The sequence below is a fragment of the Polyodon spathula genome, unplaced genomic scaffold (assembly GCF_017654505.1).
Source record: "Polyodon spathula isolate WHYD16114869_AA unplaced genomic scaffold, ASM1765450v1 scaffolds_764, whole genome shotgun sequence".
Taxonomy (NCBI): Eukaryota; Metazoa; Chordata; class Actinopteri; order Acipenseriformes; family Polyodontidae; genus Polyodon; species Polyodon spathula.
The window spans coordinates 988,917-1,013,082 of record NW_024472252.1 but is presented as its reverse complement, the minus strand read 5'-3'; the positions used below and the strand labels follow the sequence as shown (position 1 = coordinate 1,013,082).

Here is a 24,166-nt window from a genome sequence, read left to right as displayed (position 1 = left end):
CAGCGTGAAGTCTGCAGTCTGCATTTGTCAGATTGCATGTATGATACTGTCTTTTAGAGTGGTGTTGTTTTCGGTGATGTGAAATCACTGCTGTCTGTTTTTGGTCATCTTGCTAGGACCCCCTTGTAAATGAATATATACATAACAGAATGCAAGCACATGTGTCATGGTAAATTTTTCAGCAGGTACATTACACATGCATAGACCATTCCGTGTAGCTGAAGTCTATCCGCACAAACAGTAGTGATGTAAACACAGCGAACTGAAAGTGCATTCGTCTACAGAACACAAAAGCTGTAGCGGTTTCTCTTAAAAATCAGGAATGTTCAGTTCTGTCGACGCAGACCTTGAGCTCAAAGAGAGTGACAGCTCAGCTGCTTCAGGGCTGGTTTCTATTGTTGTGGTTTCACAAAGGGAAGCCAAAGCCGTCATGCCTCAGTGAGTGGGGTAGTGAGGTGAGTGCAGAGTCTAACCCTGAACCCCCACCCTCAGCCCACCTCTGTCATCACAGCCCAATACTGCAGGGATGCAAATACGACTCCCATTGCATAGCACTTTGATCCATTCCTGGTTTTAGTATGAGTTTAATAAAACACGCCTCCTGCGCTTGTTAGCTGTACACTGCGGCTGATCAAGCTGGTAGTAAAACCTGGAGTGGGTGAAACTGCTATGCAATAGGAGTCATATTCCCATCCCTGTAGGGCTGGATGCAATTTGGATGAATCCTGAGGGTACAGGCACCCTGAACATCAGGACAAGGGCATATTATTACCAGGGATATAATGTAAAGAAAGATTCCCCTTAAAATGAATATTAGAAATAAGATATAAGCCATCTTCATTTTTCTGCTGTGTAATAAGCTGCTTGCAAGACGCCTCTCCTTGCTTCTTTAAAGGTCCTGTGTGCGTTTATCGATTTGGAATTGTTTTAGCAAGACCGCTGCTGGAAGATACATTATCCTCAAGATACAGTACTGGTCATCCGTTTAGCAATCATGAGATCAGTCTGTGCGCTAGCATTGCAACAGCAATTGAGGGTCCTGTATAATTACATTGCGATTGCAATTCAAGATCTTAATGCAGTAATGGTGCAAAGATGACCTCATGCATTTCTCTCAGCTACAGTATTATGTAGCTCTTTTTTTTCATATCTTAACTATTTTATGGTGTTTGCAATTGTCTGGAGCGGTTCTGGGTTCTGTCGCTCACATCGTGAGTTATTATCATGTCTGGCTTTGAGCTTGCCTGGAGAATCATAACAGATAAGCCTTCTTCATTCCATTCAAATCAGGTGATTTTTTTTAAAGGTGGTCACATTAAGGAATAAGGAAGGATGTTCACTTAGGATTTTCCAGACAAGATCAAAACAGAAAGAGAAAACCGAAAATAACTCAATGTTGGAGCAACGGAATCCGAGCTGCTCAGAATGATCCCAAACACCATAAAGCAGTTAAGAGAATGACATCTGACGCTGCTCACTCTTCTAAATGAACCTGAAAATGCCAAATAAATTTCAAATACAAGAAACGCCTGCTGTGCACACACCCCCATATACCCAGCGGCACTAAAGACATTCTGAAATATTCATCAGAAATGATCCTGTTGAACTACCCTGGAGATCCTGGCATTACTCTATAATCTTGTGCAGGAATATTCCACTGGCTTATTTTACATTTGGTTTAGCTTGCTTAAAAAAGAAAAAAGAATGATTTTGAGACATCTTTGCTAAAGCTTGCTGCCCCTTCCAGCTAACGAAACAATGTGTTTTGTGTTTTCTTTCAGGATTGACAAATCAACCATCGCTGCCCTCAAAGCCAGGTCAGTACTATCATTGTCACAGTTCCTAATGGTCTTGTACCCAGAGCCCTTTTCATTGCAATGTTCCTGGTTTAGTTTTTAAAATGGTGTCATACTATTCCTCCAAATGAGTCTGAACGCATTACTCATGCAGCTGATGCACGATCCTGTTTCAGATAAATCTTTGCAATCTGACATTTCATGTACCGTTAAGCAGACAGTTGATCTGTGCAACGGTGTTACCTTGTGGAAATTCGACCTGCTCAGAAATGTGTTACCATGGCTGTGCTTTATTATTATATCTTGTGACTCTTAATATAAGGAATACTGTAACACACACTGTACGTAATAAGGCTGCGTGCCCATTGAGGGGTTCTGGTGACTGGATAAAACCACAAGAGCATCAGAATGCCAATGGGAGGAATCCAGTCAGAATGGGGAGAAATCTTGGATTCTGATCATTCATTGTTTCTTGGAAGTGCCTTTAATGGAGACGCTGTGTAAGTGACCACCTCTTTGTCAGAGAACTGAAAATCAACAGCTTTAACATCTTCAATCTGACATTGGGTCTGTCAAACAAAAAGCTCATGGAAGCTCATTGCTGGTGGAAGTGCAGGGGTGGAAATAAGACTCCCATTGCATAGCAGTTTGATCCATTCCTGGTTTTGCTTTGAGTTTAGTAAGACACACGTGAGCTTGCTGCCTAGACGGTGTGGCTACTCAAGCTCATATTAAAATCTGGAATGGGTGAAACTGCTATGCAGTAGGAGTCTTCTTTCCATCTCTGACGTGGTGAGGTGTGGTAGAGCTGGGCAGGGATACTTTTAGGTCAGCAGTGACCTGAATAACCCTGTGAATCTGTCATAGTGGAAAGAACGCACTGACAGATTATAATTGGCCTGTGGCTTTTTCATCTCGCTGACTTCATATTGCATCCGAATCTATTTGCTCTTTTGCAGTTTCAGTTTACATGCTGTACAGCGTTTAAGGGAAATGAAAGAGACGTCATTCTGTCCAAGGCTGAAGCAATCTAAAACGACACAGAACTGTCTGAAAACAGCCCCTATTTAAAGTTTACCCAAGGCTTTGAAACACATGTCCTTACCTCTCAATGGCTTGACAACATTCTCTCAACTCTCCTGCTGTTTTTCCGATCTTTTATGGATCCCGGGTGGAACAAAGACCGGAATTCCTCACCGCTGGTGTTAGTAATCTGCGCGCCGTACCGAACAACCTGACAGTTAACGATTGTCTAAAATGAAGAGTTTGCTCATTTAAAGGCTTCTCTAGGTCTGTTTAACTTTTTGCAGACCTCGTGTTTTGTGTACTTGGTTTGATTCCCATTGGTTTAGTTTTTTGTTTTTCTTTCCCTGTTCTCTTTCCCTTTTTCCACAGGCAGAAGCGAGGTTGATGCGAGTTACTGTTCTATAAATCTCAGCAGCCTGCCAGGGATACTGCAGCTTGTTATGTTTTTCGAGATTAACACAGAACGTTTGCATATAAATCCCAGTTAACCCTTATAAAAATGTCCCATGGTATTTTGTGCACAGTATTTCTGCACGCTTTTCCCATGGTTATACTACGCATTTGCCATTGTTAATCATGGCTTGCCATTTATAGCGAGGTTATTTGCTATACCTCGCTAGTCTCTCCAATGCTTGCCTGTGCTTCACCTTGCTTTCCCTGTCCTTTACGACACTTATCTGGTTTTACTTTGGGCAAGCAAGGGGAATTATGCATAAATAATTGCGTGAATAAATGACTTCTGCTTTAAGAGCGCTCTCAGCTAGAGATTGAAACTGGAGGAAAGCGGCAGGCTAATGCCCCAGTGAAATGGGATTTTTTTATCTTCACCAGAATCTATTGCTTCATCGCTGCAGGGCTCTGTGTTGGCAGTATAGATCAGTAGTTTCCAGTTATTACTTTAACAGGGACAGCAGCATCCAGTACAGAGAGCTGCATGAATGCACGACAAACCCGACCACATCTCGATCAAACAAGTCCTGGCCTGACCCTGGTTCTGGTTCTGGTTCTGGTTAGCTCTGTGAGATCTGAGTAGACCACCGTCCAAGATGAAAGACTGCAGCACAGTGGATGGTTATTGCATTTAAACATCCAGGCAAATGGACTACACAAATAACAGGCTTGCACTGAACTGAACTGCTGAGCCATTCGGTTGTCGAGCGCTGCATGGCCTGAGATGACATGGTGTCATGCCAAGGTCAATAGAACGTGACTGAAAGGAAGTCTATTGAGGGAGAAAAAAAACCCAACCCTCCAACCAAAACATGTTTCAAATCGTACAAAAACCATTGAAACAAATTGTACTGTAACTTCAGGTGACAGTGGCCCAAGCCACAGGTCTTAATGGAGTTCAGTGTGAATCACGCTCATAATAATAATAAAAACAGCAGTAATACTCTGTTTTGCACGCCCTCCCTTCCACAAACGACTCAATCCCTCGAGCGGCCCGCAAGCCTTGCAGCCTGTTTTATTTTGGTGCGAGCGTCTACATTTTTTATTGTCTAAAGGCGCCTCCGAGTACTTTTCATAATTCACGTCTCATTAGTTGCCATGGAAACTGAGGAGAATGCCTGTTCGGGGGATTGTCAGACTCTAAAGGAGCAAGTGTGCATGCGGCGTTGCAGGAGGGAGAACCGTCACAAAGGAGGGAGGCAGTGCTCGAGGTCTTTGAAAAGGTTGTGCAACACCCCCCCCCCCACACTTTCCTTTAACCAGAAGGAGCTTTTCTAAATGCACACTCAGAGGAAAGACAGAGATGTGCTCAAAGCATTGAGAGCCACTGGGAGCCTGGTTTATTAACTACTGTTTCTGAGTGGGGGGGAATCCTCCATACTGTATTTCTATTAAAGGAAGAAAGCCAGGGTCATACTTGAAAATGCACAGGAAATTCTGGTGAGTTACCGTGTGTGTGTGTGTGTGTGTGTGTGACCACTGTACCTACTTCGTTCAGAGACCTGGTCAGCTCTAGGTAGTCATTTATGACAGTGATCTCGTCTTGTCTTGGGGGACACAGATTTCAAATAAACCTGGAATTGGTTGCATTCAACATCTGGAATGATTTGATGGTGCAGATCAGCTGGGACCCTCATTCGGCTCTTGAAAGCTGCTCCCAGACTGTCTATGTTCTGTTCCTGATTTGTTTGTTCCTCCTCTTGCAGTGCACGCTTCCTTCTCCCTGATCTTGCATTGTTTTTTTGGGGTTTTTTTTATGCACATCCCCAGAGACAGAGATATGAGAAAGAGGCGCTCAGACCTCAAGGGTTCATCCACTTGTGATGAAACGTTATAAGGACGCGATGGCTGATAGTTTCATATCTTTTTTCTGCTGCTTGCTCATAGGTTAATAAAGCCCCTTGGGTTGCTTGCACAGGGTATAGGTGCTGTGGTGCTTGTATCTGGAAAGTTTTGTTACGATGGTAATGCAGGTTTGATCAAGCTGCACGTGTGGGGTAAACTGCTCGCTCTTCAGAGATAAAAATATTCTTTTGACCTTCCAAGGTCAGGTTATGAAAACAGTGGCATCATGATCTTGTTTTTGTTGTCTAACGCTGGCTGAGTCCTCCCTGCAGCAGGACCGCACTGCTCCGTTCTCTGCCTGCTGCTGTCAGCTCTGGTTTGCATGATCAGTGTGACTCGGGGGGCCTGGGGGCTGGGTTTTGTCAGTGGAGCAGAAGTATGAAGAGTCTTGATCTTCAGGAAACAACCACCCTCTTGTCGCGTCATGAAGGTCCCAGTTGGTGGGGTCAAATGAACCACAGGAATGGGAGCACATCAGGTTTGTCCTGAAGCACAAGTCTTTTTCTCCAAGGCAAGCGCGTCAAAGAACAAAAGCGATTTGCTCAGCATTTTGACAACGTGCATCCGTGACACTCCCTGGCGGCCTCTAGCCGTACTCCGTTTCCATTATTAAATGGTATGTGCTCAATCTCCTCCTGGCCTTTAGGGGTCACTGTGGCTCAGGTAGGAAACCCAGCACAACAGCCAGTGCAGCGCTCCTTGTGGGTCCCCAGCCGAGATAAGCAACTGAGCAGAAACAGGATTTAGAAAGCTCCGGATCCCCTTGGAATGAACCACAAAGCCATTGTTTAACTGAGCCTGAGGGACCTGGATTGGAACGATCCAAAAGAGAGTGCGACGGACTGGTTTCATAGCAGGGCGGGACCTGGGTGTGTGCCACCACAGGGGCCACTTACTCATTGCGATACTGTTGCTAAAGGTCCAGCTTCCTGTTTTCGAATGCTCTTTTTTCATTGAAGTTCATTACTCGCAACTTGCAGAATCGCATCAGTATTTCTATATATAGAATGCATGGTGAAAGTGTTTTTGTATTTTTTGTAAATCATTCATTTAGCAATGCTGTTTTTTTTTACCTGACTTTATTAAGGAAACAATCTTCCTGTAATGGATTATTCTGTATATACAGCAGACATCTTACATCACAGTAATCTATTAGCTATGAATGGACAGCCTGAACTGTGCCTGCTCCCTGGTGCAGTCTCATGAAGTCGTACCAGACAGTAGCAGTCTGAAATCTTTTTCCAGATCTCATACATTTTTATTTTGGTCAAGATCTTGCCCGCTGACTAAAATAAGGTTTATTTACTTCAAAATGGGTTTTGCTACAGAGAGCGGACGTTCGAAACGGGGGCGGAAAACTGGGGTAAACAATTAGACGCTCAAATAAAAAAAATATCCTTGCTCTTCTTGTACAGAGTGCTCACTTTGTCACCTGAAAGAAACGTTTTCTCAGTCGCTCTGCAACGCCCACACAGGATAAATAAGCATGCATGCACGCAGCTGTACGGCATTTAAATATAAACACAGCGCAGCAGCATGCTCCACGGTTAGAGCACAGCCAAGCTGTTTAATGAAGCTATGTAACGGGACTATCGTGTAGGTGAGTGCTGAGTTCATGCGGTTTCTCACATTCTCTTGCAGAGGACGTGCGGTAAACCACTGAGATATGGGGCTCCACCCTGACTGATTTTAACTTAACCTTGTATAGGTAAAATCAGCAGTTGTTGGTTCAGTTCAGAAAAAAAACTAAAGGCATAGCTTGTGGAATTGGACCCTGAAAAAGGAAGGTTTATATCAGAAACAACCAAAGCAGGTTGAACTGCTACATAAGGTGCTGTTCTAAAGGTGTACTGCAGTGTAGTATGGTGAAGTGCTGTAAACTATAGTGTGCAGGGTTTAGTCATTGGGGAAGCACGGTAAAGCATTTGTTAACTTTGGTGAAACAGAACAGTTTCATGACTGTCAATACACAGTTACAAGTTTTGTAAACAGGGCCTATTTAAATATAGATTATTATAATTTTTTTTTTGCTCTATATCAAAGTCTCCACTGGGTGGCAGTAATGGTTAATATAACTGCGTGTGTGTGCTTTGTATGTTAGTGCAGACTGGCTTTGTCATGTGTCTCCACTAGATGGTGCTGCACTACACCGTTTAAGGTTTTTAGTTTGAACAGATTGCAAGATAAATCTTTAGCCTTTGGTTGAAGAAAGTATAGTCAAAATGCAGCGTATTGATGTCATGTTTAAACATGCATGAGCAGAATAGTGGTTTGTTACTGTTGTCTGACTTTTTAAACCATAAATCAACTCTTACCCACAGCTACAGCTGCATCTCAGTTAAAAACAAGCATCCCTTTTCAGTCTCTTCTCAGGACCACAATTCAGGTATCGGTACAGTGGAAGGTATTGCCTGTGCTGTGTAGAGTTCAGCTCATGTCTCAGCCATTATCCCCACACAAAACAGCTCGGACTCTCCAGTGGTCTGTCTGTCAGCAATCGCTATGGTGACCAGGGCAGGGCAGGCCCTGAAACCATGGCGACCCCGCCGCTGCACTTGGCTCCAGAGGGAGAAAGCTGTAAGGTGCATGTAAACACTAGGCCTAGCCCCTCTCCTTCCCAAAGGCAGTGTCTGTGTCAAAAGGCTTCTCTGGAATAGCTGTCTTTTTTTCACCTACGTCTGCATGGTTCACAAACAAAGGTTTTTAAATCCCATATTCTTCAATCTGCATGTTTATATTGCATGTGTAGTAGTTTAGTAATGATGTCAGAACTGTAGCTGAATAGACAGTAAACGTTCATCTTATACTGTACAACCTTAACCCCTTAACCCTGACCCAACCCCTAACCCTAACCCTAAACCTGACCCTGACCCCCCCTAACCCTGACCCATGTCTGATACAATTGTGTGCTTCCATAGGTCGTGCACAAAGATTTACACGTGAAGTCCATTGTAGCTATGCATAATAACGTTGTAATTATGTGCAAGTACCCATGTATTTACTAAGTAACTATTATGTACATACACAGCAGTTGGATCCTCTTCATGCAGAGTGTTACCGTGAACCGATTGCATAACATCTCTAATATGCTGCGTGTTTATTCCTTATATCACCTGAACAGTGATTTCACATGTGAATGCTGCTCTCTGTCTCATAATGGAATCGTTTCAGGTCAGGGTCTTCAGTGAGGAGAGCTGAATAATACCGCCGCGCTCCAGACAGGGGCGTTGCCGTGCTGCCTGCTGAGGATGGAGGTCACAGTCACCTCCATCTGTCAATACCAACACCTATTATTCTTTACCCTTCTGTATTTGTGAAGGTTAATTCTGCCTGCCTTTCTACACTCACATTTGAAAAATAATCAGCCAAACTAGCCCTGTAAGACCCACACCCCCCCCCAACCCTGAAGCACCCTGCTGAGCTGCAGCCTGCCTGCTGTCATCATTATCGCCTCCCCCTCTCGGGCTCTCTCTAGTAATAAGTGATGGCCCTGCCTGGACCTGACCAAGGAGCCAGGGTCACCAGCCCTTGAGCTGGTCTGTGCTTTCTTTGCTTGTGGAAGGATTGTTTTCAGACCGGTAGGAGATGGAAGTGTCCAGGCTCAGGGAATAGGTGGCCCAGCAGGCTGGTTCATTTTCATTTACCCCTGGAGGCCTGCTTTGAATCGGGCACAAGTTAACGCGTTCCTGTTTTGAATATGAAAATTAAAAAAAAACAGAACCCAATCAAGTTATATATAAATAAAAGGGGTGCTCCACTTAAGCACTTTTTCTTTGCACAATATCTTTTTACATTGAATGGCTCTAATTACTCTGTATTTACATAGAAGCTACTTAGTAAATACACGTGTACTGACACAAAGCAAGTGCTACGGAAATACACAGCAGTTAGAGACTGTTAGTGTGAAGCGGTGATGAATCTGATGTCAGATTATACAATACTGTGTAATAACCAAAGCTTTCAAATCTGCACAGGCGACTCTATCACTAGTTAACGCCTGGAGATTTCAAGGTTATTATTGTTTCTAATAGGAGATAGGTTAAGCTACATCCTGTGCTGTAGGTCAGCCTCACTCCCATGTTTAGCTAGACCACGGGAGTGAGGCAGATTTGCCATAAGTAGGGATTCAAGGGGCAGGGCCAGCTATGACATGAAGAGAGATGTGGGAGTGGTGTTCTGGTGAGGGGTGCTGGGTATCTGAAGGATGGGCAGATGTCTAAAGATCCCAGGAGCATGCTGTTTATGACCCTGTGTGTAGAGAGAGAGAGAGCAGGGCACGTAATGGGTACAAAGCATATAGAAATCCGAGTCCTGAGTGTAAACCTGCTCTTCAGGCAGCGCATTATCAATCAGTATTGTGTGGTTATCGTGGTTCGGAGAGCAATAAACAGCCCCTCTGTATCTGCTTTTTCCACTCCATATATAGTTGATTGAACCCTCCTTGTTTGCGGACAGCTCCGGGAGGCAGTCATCTCCTGGAGGAATAGCAGCCTTTCAGCCAAATATTTACCGTTTTGTGAAAGCCAGGCTTGATAAGGGAGCCATCTGTCCGGCGTTCTGTTAATGAGACTTTAAACAGAGAGAGCGGGGACTGCAGCTTTCAGAACGGATATATATATATTTTATTTGTTTATTCTTTTTTATGACTGAATGGGGTTTTCAATAAGCAGATATGCTGTATCAGTTTAGCAGAGCAGAATTGGACTTTAAAGGGCTTCGCCAACATGCAACAGTTTCTTTTATTAGGAGCTGAAGGATGGCAAAGGCTTTTGATTGAATGGAACATTAAACCTGTATTTAATGAGTGAATTGAGGCTCCAGCCGTCACTATAACTGGCTTTGACCCCTGTGTGTGGCCAGTGTCCCCCTAAGCTTATTGGTGTTCCACTGATAGCTTTTCTAAGTGAGAAATATTGTTTTTATAAGTCCTTTGGGAGTCATTTAGATTTACTTCTGCACCAGCATTGACAGGGACATGAATCATGCCTTAATTGGCCCATATAAACAGGGACATGAAAATACAGACAGAGGACTTGAGCTTCAATCCAGTATCCTTCATGTGCAATCAAAGCGGTTCTGAATACCAGGGGGCACTGTGCCGCTAAATCATCACAGAGTCAACACCAGCACCTCAAAGTGGAAGAAACGTCAGCCTGCGGCGATAAAGCCCAATAAAGAAAGGAGAGGAAGCTTGGACAACAGGGAGGCCAGGGTTATGCTAATGAAAAAGAGCTTTTATCAAAAGCAAGTCATCTTATTCACGATCGCAGAGAACGGGAAAGACTGTCTCAAGACACCTGCAAGGCAGTTCAGAGCAGAGAGCTTCATGAACTCTGTAAGGGCCAGGCTGTGCTGTAGCACACTCAGGGGCAGTCTGGGGGCAGGTATAGAATAAAGGATTTGCTGGCTGGATAATAGCGCATTGGGAGCTATTCAATAATGTTTTCTGAGAGCTAGGGGATCTGGGGTCTCAATCTTAACTCTGGTTCGCAAGTAAGGAAATCAGCCCTGAAGATCCGCAAAGCAAAATGAGTCGAACCGTCTGTTTTTAATACTAGAGTTCAAACTGCGTCGCATTTGCTTGCAGAATGACATCAGTGGACAGATCTGAAAGAGTGCTGCTCCGCTGGCTGGCAACTTAATCTAAATTAATTTCCTTGCATATGATCCCGCTTCAGAATGCATTACCTTTGCACGCTCCTAGACGGACATGTTATCCTGATAAAACAAATTAAAAATAAACGGACAACCGGGTTCTTATTTCCTGCTGCCGGATGAAAAAGCCATCCCTAAAGGAAAGCAGCTTATATGCTGGAGGCTGTTTGGTGGGTCTGTGTGGTGATGTGAGGATGGGTCCTTACTGAAACATCCCTGCGATTTGAGTCCTGTTAATTTGTAGAAAATGTGACTTTGCCTTTTAAGATGGGGAATTGCAACAGTAGGCCACCAGATGATATATTAACTTTAGTTAATATAAAAATGATGAACTAGTTTTAGTGTAAAAAGATATACTGTGTGGCACAGTGGAGTAAGTGGTCTGCTGTTTTAAGTGTTGTCTCTCCTGTCCTGCAGTGGCGCTCTGCGGTTTGAGCACAGTTCTCTTTCCTAGACCTGTATGAAAGGTCTGCAGCATTGAAGGAGTTAAGGGGAACGCATGTCAGCGCGGTAGATTTTGTGACTACAATAGCAAGGCTTGATTACCCTTGAAAACGTCTCTGTTGCTCAGACTGGCTGTCTGAATACTCCCTGGGTTGCTGCTGCAAGCGGGTGGCTGTTTGTAGTCTTCAAGAAAACTACACCCTGCGTCAGTGCACAGAGGAGGCTCTGGGAGTGTGTGGTTTGCTGTGCCACAGAAATATACATTAACATGAACTGAAAAATAATACATATATAGATTAATGGGTGTCAGAACCCACGACAGACGCCCGGGACTATAATGAATAGCTGTCTGAAATGGAGGGAACGCTCGGATGTCTAGCAGCTGTTCTTGTTTGCAGTGGGGTCCTGGCTGCCTCGCATTACATGGAACGGCCTCACAAAGGGAACTTGAATGACACAGTCGCTCAGCTGAACTTGCAGTTTAAAATATTACTGTGGCATAATAAAGAAAATTGCTTTTCAATAGTTGTTTTTAAAAACATAATAAAAATGGCTCTCTATTGCTGTGGGAAATGTCAAAGCTATAAACTCATATTACGTATTCTGGCTGTTTCCTGATGTAGTTCAGTAGATTGGGAGGCTGCAGAGTTTTATAGCACTGTAATCTGAACACCTGTGAGTCTCTGCATAGTGGATTTGAAACAGTGCACAGCGGGCTTCCGATGGTACTGCTGGGATCGGTTCTGTACTTCATGTAACCTTGCTTCATACTGCTGGGATCCCACTGGTATGTCACAGTGCAAACATGTGCAGTTCCATTCTGCTTATGCCGTTGTAGTTGCCCTTGTGCGCTTTGCTCCTTCGTACAGAACCACAACATTGCCACTGTATTGCAGGGGGAGCGATCATTAGGTAAGGGTAGCTTGAGCCATTCCAGATCTTGCTGTGATCTTTCTTACACAGCTACTGTAAGAGCAGTGAGGGAGCAATTCGGGCTGTGTGCCTTAAGCCTACCCTGGACTGGAGGGACCACCCATTCTCACTTAGAGGGTGAGGAAGGAGTTCAGTCTTGATGCATCAAGCCTGCCCTGGACTGGAAGAACCACATATTGTCTCACAGGAATTGAGTAAGGAGAGTTCAGTCTTCATACATCAGTGCTCTCCTGGACTGGAGAGAGCACCCTTTCTCTTCCGGAGTAAGGGAGCAGTTCAGTCTCCGTCCCATTGTCTCACTTATCCGAATGGATTGCTTTGTGATGTGGATTAGCCTCCTGCATATGGAGCACTGTGCAGAAATAAAACTGAAATCATCAGCGCAGGGGGATGAGGCTCATGATATCTCTCCACCAGTCCAGTTGTTTGTTCATCAAAAAAGAAAGAGAAACTCTGCCTGAGATGACGGGCCCTGGTATTGTGAGGTGGTAAGCTGTCTGCTCGAGTTAGCAGGAGCTGGTAAAGGTTAGGGCCAGGACATGTTGTCTTTGTTCTGCAGACGTGTACAGGGGGAGAGAACAGAGAGAGAGAGAGAGATAACACAGGAGAACTTGAATCCCATTCAGAGAGAAGGTCACAGAGCGGCAGAGTGCCGGCTAACCTTTAAACACGTCGGGAACGAAATGCCACCTGTGTGCGGGGCTGTGATTTGTGACGGGGAAGACTGGGAAAATGAATCCAGAAAGACAGGGGCGGAGCGCTGAATACTACGCTTGCAGTATTACTTAGGAATCTTTAGTGGCTCATTAATGTGCACATGTTAAAATAAATTGAATCAACGAATATAAACCATTAACCTTATTGTGTAAGTATGCATAGTTGCTATGTAAATACACAGTAGTTAGAGACACAATGTAAAGTGCTACCAGCACATGTGATAGGGTATTAAATTAAACAGTCAGAGCATGTAGATGCCTAAGTACTTTATAAGTTAAAGTATCCACTTGTTCTTTAGCAGGGCGGTCCGCACCTCTGAGACGCATCTAAGACGCAGGGAAGGGAAATGATAGCCTCTGTCAGTAGAACTGTACATCAGGTTTACTATCTTTCCATCTCGGCTGCTGTTTCCTGTCTGCTTGAGCAAGCTTTCGAGACTTTTGTCATGGACGTCCCGTACAGGACTGTCCCCCTGGAACGTCATCTGTCAGGCGTGAAACGAGGTTTCTATTTTCCGAACGCTGGGAGATTGAGCGAGCAGGGCAGAGGAGGGGAATGGATCGGGTCAGAGAGCGTCCCGGGTTCGACTCTAACGAGGCAGCGACGCGTCGCACACATTTCACTACCTAATTCTGATTCCTGCTTATCATGGTGCACACTGCGCTCTAACGTTGTACAGTGCTGTAATTATTTCTGTCGATAAATAATAATTATTCACTCTCGCATCCTCGCCGAAAAGACTACATTCGCCAAGCATTCATTATCATTTGTCTCTGGAATTACTTGGTGGAAATAAGATATACAGTCAAATTACTAGTTATTATTCAGCCCTGTTAATCCGTGTGGATTTAATTACCCATAGTACCTACGGGCATGACAAAGTCAATCGGTAACTTACGTGGAAAAGTAACAATTATCATATCACGTTTATATACACTTCTGTATTTAAGTCATATAGGGTATTATATATGGATATATATATATATATATTATATATATATATATATAATATATATATATATATATATATATGATATGGATGCTACGTCCCTACTTTACAGCTCCTGTTGCATAGCAGCGTCATCCATTCCAGGTTTTAATACTTGTGTAGCCACAGTGTAGACGTAACAAGCAGCAGGACTGGATCAAACTGCTATGCAATGGGAGTCTTATTTCCACCCCTGTCTGGTGTGAGTTAGAGTATGATTTTGTTCTGTGGCACGGGGACTGCTGTGTGGTTTTAATAGATGTGTTCCAGCTTAACGCACACTAAATCTTACCTTGTTTTTTCTCTTTCTATTTTTATCCAACCCCCTTCCGATATTGCATAAATATTTCATGTTTTATGTGCCAGCGGAACGCTTCTGTCTGGATTACCAAGAGCTCACAGGTGCTGCTCTGCTCCATCATCATTTTCAATAAGGGGCTTGTTTGTGACTTTCACGGCTGATCTTCAGCTGCAGTGCAATAGTGGCGCTGCAGTGGTAATGGCTGGTTACGAGGGGCGAGGGCATGACAAGGGCAGCGGCTGTACGGTGCTAGAATGGGCACCACATTAGCAACATTGTAAAGTTACAGTGCTGCAACAGGCATGGGTTTTTCATGCCTGAATATTCTCTCAAAGTTTTAAGGAATATCCGCAAAGCAAGTTCACGCAGCGCTTTCTGTACGACAGTACTGCAGGCTGCGTGCATTGTTTGGGGCTGGACTGTACAATGGAATAGATGGGGTTTTCAAGGGATGTTTGACTGTGTTGAGACAGAGCTGGGAAGCAGCTGACAATTCGAAATACTGTATCTCAGCCAGTCTGAGGGATAAACAAACTGCTTTGCAACCGGCAAGCCTGCATGTGAATATTAGACGAGGAGCACTCCCATAGACACTCAGGAGCAGGAATAGAGAAAACAGGTCAATCTGGTCAGGAAGGTGGCATATCATTTTACTATCCCGATAGTAGATGCTCTCTAAATAGTGTCACCGCAGTCAATCTGAGATCCTGAAAAACAGGGTCTGAAAAAAAAAAAAAAAAAAAACAATTTCAATTTTATATACGTTTTTTTTTTTTTTTGAGAGCATATCACTATACGTTGGAAAACTCAAATTCCCAAATATCTGCAGCTAATTTAGCTTCAGAAGCCCTCAATTGGAAAGTGTGACGTTTCAAGATAAGCTTGGCGTGTCAGCAATGAATCCTGCCCTTTTAAAAAGCGCACCGTGGTAAAAGCACAGCAAAGCATGCTGAAGGCATGGGCAGCAAAGTGTGCCGCAGCTTCCTCCAGTGCTTCAGCTCCTTGATCGACAGCGTGTTACCATGGAAACCATTCCACGTTTATTCAGTAATTAGGGTGCCCCCCCCCTCCCCATCCAGCGAAGTCTCCACCAGCTAAACATCAACACGCAGCTGTAACTGGAACGTGCATCTTTGACTGTGTGTGTGTGTGTGTGTGTGTGTGTGTGTTCTCTTTAATTAATAGACTGTCACACTACGTGTCTCTCGGCAATCTCGGGGGAGCAGGGTGTGTTCGCTTCATTAGACTCAGATTAGCACACAGGCACTGGCGACCCTGTGGATAGAGCAGACGCTGGTCCCAGAGCATCCCTAACAGCTCAGCTTTGTCCCAACCCCCCTCTTCACCTTTCGTGATACGTGTTCCTTGATTGTCTTTGTCTGCGTGCGTGTTACAGTCTGCCTGCTGAGACCAGTGACTGACTTGCTACTGCAGTAAATCTTACTGTTTTTGCAGTAAGATTTACTGCAGTAAATCTTTACTGTCTGATTGCGGGGGTGGGGGGGGGGGGTATGAGATGACCTTTCTGCTCACAGATTAATGACACTATCCTTTCATCTACACCACCTGACAAGAGACTAAATGAAATCTTTTATAATTAATAAGAACCGTCCCGATTTTGAAGCTTTCGCGGTCTAAAGCTGAGGGAACACGAAGCTAATTTGTGGCTTGGAACTTGGTTTCAGGAGACTAGGTTTCAGCCACTGCAGGGCACACCAGGGGAGACTTGAGGTTTGATACAGCAAAGTGGTTTTGTGTTCCCTCAGCTTAAAGGTGCTAGAAGTGCATTGCAATATAAGAGCAGTGGCAACAACGACTTGCCTAGATTAATATGGGAAGGGGTGTTCCTAAAAATGTGGCCACTGACCCCTTTTAAGAGGTCAGAATTCTCTGCAGCCGTCCTCTTCCCCTGTCAGTCGCTAGTGGCAAGCAGACTGGTACTAGTTGTGAAAAGTGCACATGTTTTAAAAACTCTTTAAAAATCTTACAGTTAACCGCTCCAGGCACATTCGCGACTCTCGTTTGCGCAGGGTTGCGGTAGAGGCTGGGGGGAGTTGTGGTTGCAGAGCCCTCAGTACCTAATCTCTGACAGACTGAGGTGTTTCTATATGACAGTAAAACCAGACGAGATTCATCTTCAAAGATAGAGCCTTAAAGGTCAGAATCTGTTCCTCAATCACGGCGGAGGAAAAGACGTTGTGTGAGAGCGCTCGACTGGGCCTGCGAACAGATCACCACACGAAACATCTTGATTAGTTCCAACAGTCTGGCACTTATCAACTTGAAGTGATGAGAGGTTCGTGCAAATCTGAAAAGCGACATCATTCACAAGATTCATTAATCAGACCGTGGTGTGCAGAGCGAGCTGCCCGCCCAATGCAATTTCTCTTCCTGGAGGCCGTTAATTATCAATTCGGGTTTGCTTTTTGCTTCTTCAGCTAAGTACAGAGATCTTCATCTTTCTGGGACGCATCGGAACAAAATAAAAAATCATTGGAAAAATAGATAAACCCAATATTTTATAGAAATTGAGTCACAAAAACTAACACATACATTTTCTCCACTGAGCAGATTTCAAGCAGTGCTTGTTGGGGTGCAGTATCTGTAAGGTGTTGCGGTGCTCATGTGACTGTGTTTTGTGATACACTGCGCTTACAGATTCTGCCCTGTCCCCTGTCGGTGACTTGAGACGAGGTTAAAAGCTCTAAAACCACGACTCCGAGGAGCCCGGCTCTTTTGCATGGTGGTTAAGACGCTCGCCGGTTCGCGCCCCGCCTCGGTCCTCTTACGCTCATGAAATGTAGTCTGACGCAGTCTTTATTAACAGGTTTCCAAACATCACATTTGAATCCTATTGCCTGCAAACGAGCGCGCAAGTCCAGAGTTGCACCCTAAACAAGTACGCACTGTCAGCAGGCTTGGCAGGCAGGTTGAAGCAAGAAGAAAATAAATGTAATTGTGTGATTGCTTTGTATTCACCTGTGAGAAATAAAATTGCATTTCATCCTTCATAGAGATTAACTGGGATTTTTAACATCATCATTTCCTTATATGATAATTCTTTTCATTCATTCCTGGTATGATAATGCTAATCTTTTTTTTTTTTTGCGACAGCAAAGCGTGAGGGAGTGAATAGACTGTACACAAAATCTAACCCCCACCTCCATCCCGCTTCAATACCTTCCAGACTGGCTCAGCTCTCTCCGTGAAGCAGGGTCATGCATGATTCATCCCTCAGTCAGAAAAACAAGCACACTGTGTAAATTCAGTGATGCACCTCTAGTAATGACCAGCACGTTTCTAAGTAGGAGCCCTGCCTTCCCGTCGTACTGTGGGCTCATCCCTGTTTCACCCTCTATCTGTGGTACATAAAAGGTTTCATTCACAGCGGGAGAGAGAGAGCAAGGTTACTGCGGAGATCTATACATTGTTTAACACAGTAATAAGCGTACAATATTCCAGACACTCAGCGGACAAGAGAGAAAACACACAGCACAGTATCCAAAGCAAACTGCATCACTCTCTCTGCACCATAACTACAGCTGTGCTCTCAGATCGCCTGCATTCTAACTGCAGTTCCAGATCACTAGAATGAAAGGCAGTTTTAGAGCAGTCTTATTGCATTCTGATGGCAGTTTTAGGTCAGCCTTCCTGCACCGTAACTGTTCAAGATCCAGCACCTCAGACCAGCCCCACTTGCAGAAGCACTCTTTCAGAAAAGGTAGCAGAACCATCAGGGATATGAAATGCATTGAGAAAGACGTGTTGTCATTGTATGTATTAGCTCAGTATTTCCCAGTCCAGCACTGGTGTTTCATAGCTGTGGATGTGTTTGCATTACGGCTCTTGCTGTTGAGCTGCAGTGAAAGCTGCTTCTCTCTTCTGCAGCGGCTGCCCCTTGCTGTGCACAGTCGCTGTTGTCTTTTCCTAAAGGAATCCTCTTTCTGTGGGTCCGGTTCGTCGAGGGCGAATAGCTACACAAAAAAGGGAAGTGTAGAGTCACGGCGAGAGAGGTAGCAGTCCCGTGGATCTAGTGTTGGGACAGTGAATTCTGCAGGAGTGTTTGTCGATCTGATTTGAGCTTGCAGTGCTGTAGCCACACCCAGCTGTTACACTGGGTGTTATCAGTAATGTGAAACACCTGCCAAGCGAGCATCTAGTATCAGCCTTCTATGGAAGTCTATCAGATCCTCCAACAGGAGCTGCATCTCAGTGTCCCATACCAGGACCGTTTCATGGTTATATTGTGCATATTAATATGCTTTACCATACCCCTCTATTCTTTACTGTGCTTACCTATGCTTGACCGTGCTTCATCACTCTTTTGCTATGCCTTTACTATGGTGAGCATTTCTAAGGGTTGCATTGCATTGAAAGAAGTTGTTAACTAGACCAGCGTGAAGGGTTAACACTCAACTCAAACCCCCTTTGAGGTTCAGACAGGGATTAACAGCAAAGCTCTGCAGTTATCCAATTAAATTCCTACCTGGCAATGCTGCCTGCATAATAACAGGCCAGGTTTACTTGCTGTGCTTGCTGGTCCCTCTGCGTGCCATTAGCATGGGCACACGAGACCCAAGCAGCAGAAACGTCACAGAGCCAAACGCAAGCAGAGCCAGGTGACTTGAAGGTCATCGGACTGGAGAGAGCCAGGGAGGGAGGGACAAATACTTTCTCAGGCTGTATGAAACAGTAGACGGTTTCAAACTGATTCTCAGAAACAGAATGCAGCCCTGTGTGTTTCACACTGCAGCCCTGTCATTGGAGTTACACAGCAGGTTTCTGTGTACAAGCTCATCGACTGGATGCTGGATGTATTAACTTTTGTAATACCCCTAGAACTCCTCGTGCTATTAACAAAGCGCACTCCCTCCGATGTGAAGACGAGTAAAAGTATCAGAGAGAGAGACCGGGGTAGGGGAAGAGAGGCAGGAAGGGAGAGAGAGTAAGGGGTAGAAGAGAGAGAGAGAGAGAGAGAGAGAGAGAGAGAGAGAGAGAGAGAGAGAGAGAGCAGTCACTTCATCCAAGCCTGAGCCCTGCCTATCAGAAAGGAGCAGGCGTGTGCAGAGAAAGAGAGAGAGCGCGAGATGCACACACAGGAGTGAGGGAGCAGCGAGGCTCATTTTACTAGTTGCTGGGACTGCCGCGGGCTGCTGTGGCATCTGAAGGAGCGTGCCCATCATGTCTCAGCCCGGGAGTCGGGTGTCTTCGAAGAAGGCGGGGATTCGGGCTGCCGTGATACTTATCGGACTGCTGCACAAGTCACGGAGGCAGAAGGAGCGACGGTAACTACACCCTTCACAGCTTTTCATTTCTGTCTGCTCCTAGTCTGATAATGTCTTGACCTGGAAACTTTTCAACTTTTTTTTGTCCTGTTTTTTTTTTTAAACTTTGTAATAACATTTAACTCTTGTAGTAAGGTGTTTAAACAACATAAAACATGTATTTCCTGTGAATGTACAATATTGAATGTACAGTGAAGGTGATTATACCTGGAGTGCAGCACAAAAGGGATGAACACTCCTTGTTATCTTAATATTGATAAGAAAGTGCAAAGGTTGTGCAATGGGTGCCTTGCTGTTATTTGATAGGTAATTTTTCCTTACTTGCTGTTTGTATTCTGCAGTTCATACACTATAATGATTCAATGTGTGCATCAGACAACGATACAAGCTTGAGAACCAAGCAGACGAGAGGAATATAATATTAAGCAGTGGCGATTGTATCACTTCGTTGATTGTTTCCAGAGAGCACCCTTTACAGCTTGCTGCATTTCACACAGCAGCCCGCCAGTACGGATTCTGCTGGTCTGTAGACAGCTGTGCTAGAGACTAAGCTGAGGCTTGCTACAGGGTTGCAAATACGCATGTCCTACACTAATTCAATTCAGCTTTAAAATAGGTTTAGCAGAGACATTGGTCGGCAGTCTTCTAGGCAGCTTTAAATCGAGTTATTGCTGTAATTCTTCATTCTCGGGCGACGGGGTTCAGAGCGATGCTTTTGGGAGCTGGTACAGTATAGAAATGCTGCTGTGCTTTGAAAATCTCATTACTACTGTGTGAGTCGACTGAACTTGGAGGGAGTGCTGCAAACTACTTGAGAACTAGTGGCTGTGTGGTTTTATTAAACATGTTCTGTGGGATCAAGACATTGTAATGCTGGTTCATACATCAGCTGTCCCTCTGTAAAAGACAGTGCCCGCTGTCTTCAAGAGATGCTGCAAAGCGTCGCCATGCAGTTAATAAAATGCAATTGTGTAGCAGCCTGCAGATCAACCCCCAGCAATGACTTTGGAGGAGTTTCATTCGGAGGGTTTAGCGCACACAAAGCGCTGTTTTTAAACGACGTGTAGAAAGAGATCTTAAAAATCAATGCAGCGCAATGACAGAGAGACAGCACTGTGGCTGTAAGCCCTCAGTGGCAGCCCAGCGCGAGGGCTAGTGTTTTAACACTTTGAACTGGGTAGGCTGGCTGCCAGCAGGCATTGATCTGAGCTCGCCTTTGCTTGCCACAGGCCGAGGGATTTTGCCAGCAGCGAGGAGCAGATCAAGCCCATTGAAAAGTATTGAAAGAAGCTGCCTGTTTTGTGTTGTGATGCGTTAAGAGGCGGTGAGACGGGCTGCCTTCGATTCACAAGAAAGGTTACCTGTAGGGGTCAGCTAGCTGCCTGTAGACTGGGGCGTTGATTGGGCTGCGTACCCTGTTTATCACTTTCACATTCGCCTGCTTCACAGAATAGATTGCGCTTCAAGGGGAGTTCTTCAGAGCTGTAATGGATGAGCCAGCATTGTGTTTCTGCAATCGTTATCCAAAGAGATTGTCTAGCACTTGCTTACAAAGCCGCTATTATTTTCTAAAAGCACTGGGTCTTTTTACTCTGCATTGATGTGTCCTCCGATGCAGCCCGCAGCCTTTAATTTAAAAAGCGTTGATTTCAAATCACAGTAAAAGGTGTTAATGGTGAAGCAACAGCAAGCAGAAAACAAGCTACAGTATGTGAAACATGTGCTTTATATTTTGCCTTAACGAGCACATGAAAGCACCTACTTGAATGTCTGTATATTAAACCTGTCCTAAGTGCTCACAATGTGATTGAGCATGGGACTCGTGCTAATGCTGAAACAAGCACCTGTTTGAATCCCAGGGTCACCCTAATTAGGCACACCTGAGATCGAGACCTCTGTGGTTTGTGTACAGAAGCTCAGGTGTGCCTCGTTAAACCTGGAGTGGAGTCTGTCTGCGGGGCACCGTGGTAACACCGGAACATGCTAAAGCAATGCCAAGCACACTTGTTTAGTGCCATGGAGAGGTATGGGAGAGCGATGTAGCGTATATACCATGATAAAGCATGCGGATGCATTGTAACAAGCTGGTGGACATGCAAAAAGACATTGTTTATTTACTAGAGTCTATTTGTATTTGATTGTATTATTGTACTACTCCTGCTAATAATAATAATAATAATAATAATAATAATAATAATAATAATAATAATATAATAATAATAATAATAATAATAATAACAATAATTCCATACATTGAAAACACAGCTGTCTTTTTCAAGGGCGACAGGTAAAATGGGGACCTGACAAACTACATATTTACCTAAATCTGCTGTATAAAAAAGTCTGCAATAAAATCTCATGTATATCTGGAACCAAAATACACGCTTGTTAAGCCCTAGTGGTTTCAGCATGTATTTACGTACATGGAGCTCAGACGGAATGCAAATCTCTCAAAGAGAAGCTCTCGGGACCTCCTTCTCTATCTGCGCTCCAGACTGTAATCAAAGCTGCTGAGAGGCTGAGCTCCCCAGCGCTTCTCATCTCCTCCAACCCCTGCAGTCCGGCGTGTGGCGAGGGAGGGAGAGAGAGAGAGGGAGGGGAGTGTGGGAGGGGAACACAAAACACAGGCAGGCTTGCTGAGCTCTGAGCCAGACTTCCACTCCAAACTCAATTACAGGCAGCAGTCTCTGCCCAAAGGGGGGGATTGGGGCTTCTGATGTGAAAATGTGAAAGCACATTATTAAGAAATTAGGTGGAGTAAATTGGGATTTGTGAGAGCACTGTTGTGCACACTTAGTGCTCCAGTCCAGTTACCTGCCACGGCTAGGGAAAAGGCAAATTCGTGAAATTACTGAGCAAACATGGATCCATTGGTACATTCGTATGATCGTCGATAATAGAATCAGAATAAAAACTGTGCATGCATTTATGTTTTCTCCCAGCTGCGCTTTAGAGCTGCAGCACTAATGCCGGAGCGATTTGGTCGAGCAGTTAAGGGAAACGTTGCAAACCTTATAAGTTTCCCATAATAAAAGCATAGCAGAGTGTAATAAAGTGTAATGATAGCATGGTAAAGCATAGGCGAGCATTGCAAAGCCCACGCGAAAAAGTGTGCTACTGTAAATGCACAGTATATAACCATGGTCATTCTTGGAATGAAAACCATTTATTTTTGCATTAATTTTCTCAAAAATAAAAGCAGGTTATTTTCAGTGTTCTTTTTCCTGTTAAATGCATCATGGCATTTTCACCATCCCTTGATCACGCGTCACGCATTCCTTCGCCTCGCTGCGTTTTTGAGTTCGAATGGGCATTTCAAGCAGGTGGAGTACAAGGTGTGACGTTGTTAATTAGGCAGACTGAACCACTAGGACTCTCAATAGTACCATACTCCCGCCCCCTGGTGGAGAGTAGAGGAGAAGCAGAGTGGAAAAAAAACCAACGCTAACAACACCTTCTAATTAGAGCCTGCGCTGCGAGGAAGGAGTAGAACTGGTGCCTAAATATCTCACCAGAACCCAATACACTTCACTTAGCATCCAACTAGCAACTCCTGCTACAGTTCAGCGCCATTATTTGAATGATCCAAGACTTCTTCAAATATTATAATAATGAAAATAATCATTTATAGAAAGCGCAGCACCGTTGTTAAGATTTAACCTTGACTGTGCCTTGTGCAAAACGACTGGTATTTTACTAACCCCATTGTCTCTTGAGCCTGGTTTTGATCACTATGACGTGCCCCAGCACCCTGTTGCTTTCTCCCCACTCTCAGCTGATGGTTGTTTTTGGTAGTGGTATAAATGTTCTCTTGTGGGACAGTGGCATGCGTGTGCACCTGTCTATTTGTGTCCCCTAGCAGATCGAGAGCAGGTCAGAGGTGTTGAAGCTTGATATTTGCTCTCAATATCAACAGAGAGCAAACAAGCTTCCGTGATAAAAAACCCGCACTCGCAAGATACAAAACAAAGCAACTGGAGCGGCTTTCAATGCACAATAGACTCCCTTGTCACCGGCAAGCCAGCGTCACAGCTTTAAAAACATCTAACCTCTTGCGACGAGTGCGTTATCATGCACGTTGGGATTTTACACTTTCCCATAATGTGAAAGTTCGTTTATTGTGGGGCTCAGTTATCCAGTGAAATTGCTGTTCCTGCAAATTGTCATTCAGACTTTGATAAACAGAGCCCATACTTAAGTGGATATGATATGTGATCCTTTTTGTGATATCAGATGACAGACAGTTCTATTACTGGTTTAACAAGAGAGGGACAACTTCAGTGAATCAGCAAACTAAAGCAAAGTACATGGCAGATGTGGTTCTCTATGCATGGCTCTGTTCAGACACAGGGCTGACATGATGGGCAGATGTAATGCTCCTCAATGTATTTAAATACACCCTGATTGAATGTGGCTAGAAATATAACCCAGCTGCTGTGTTTGAAGTGAATCCACCCCGAATTGCGTGACCCCTGAAGATGACAATGAGAGAGGTACAGAATCTGTTGTGATGTATCCTGACTGTGGTGCAGAATAACCAGACTGCCTTTTGCATTAAAAGCTGTTTGCGTTTGATAGATGCATCACTTCTACACACTCTGTCTGCCAAGGTCTCGTTTCAAAGTCTATATTTAGAATAGGGAAAAACTAACCTTGTAGCATTGCCAAGAGCCAGGTGAGCTGTTTTTGTTTCCTTAGGAATTACTATTTCCTTAGCAAGTGTTAA

The 24,166-nt window shown here is 44.4% G+C and overlaps 1 protein-coding gene across 10 annotated transcripts in view; it reads left to right on the top strand.

Annotated features, from left to right (window-relative positions):
* Positions 1-24,166, top strand: part of LOC121308634 (rap1 GTPase-activating protein 2-like) — a 61,773-nt gene that overhangs the window by 14,255 nt on the left and 23,352 nt on the right. For 8 of the 10 annotated variants that reach the window (XM_041241136.1, XM_041241139.1, XM_041241133.1 and 5 more), the window contains one exon: positions 1,782-1,817. In XM_041241136.1, coding sequence (XP_041097070.1) covers positions 1,782-1,817 — 36 coding nt within the window. Of the gene's footprint in view, positions 1-1,781; positions 1,818-4,580; positions 4,713-19,142; positions 19,441-24,166 lie in introns of those variants that run through there. The other 2 variants (XM_041241142.1, XM_041241137.1) reach the window with 2 other exon arrangements.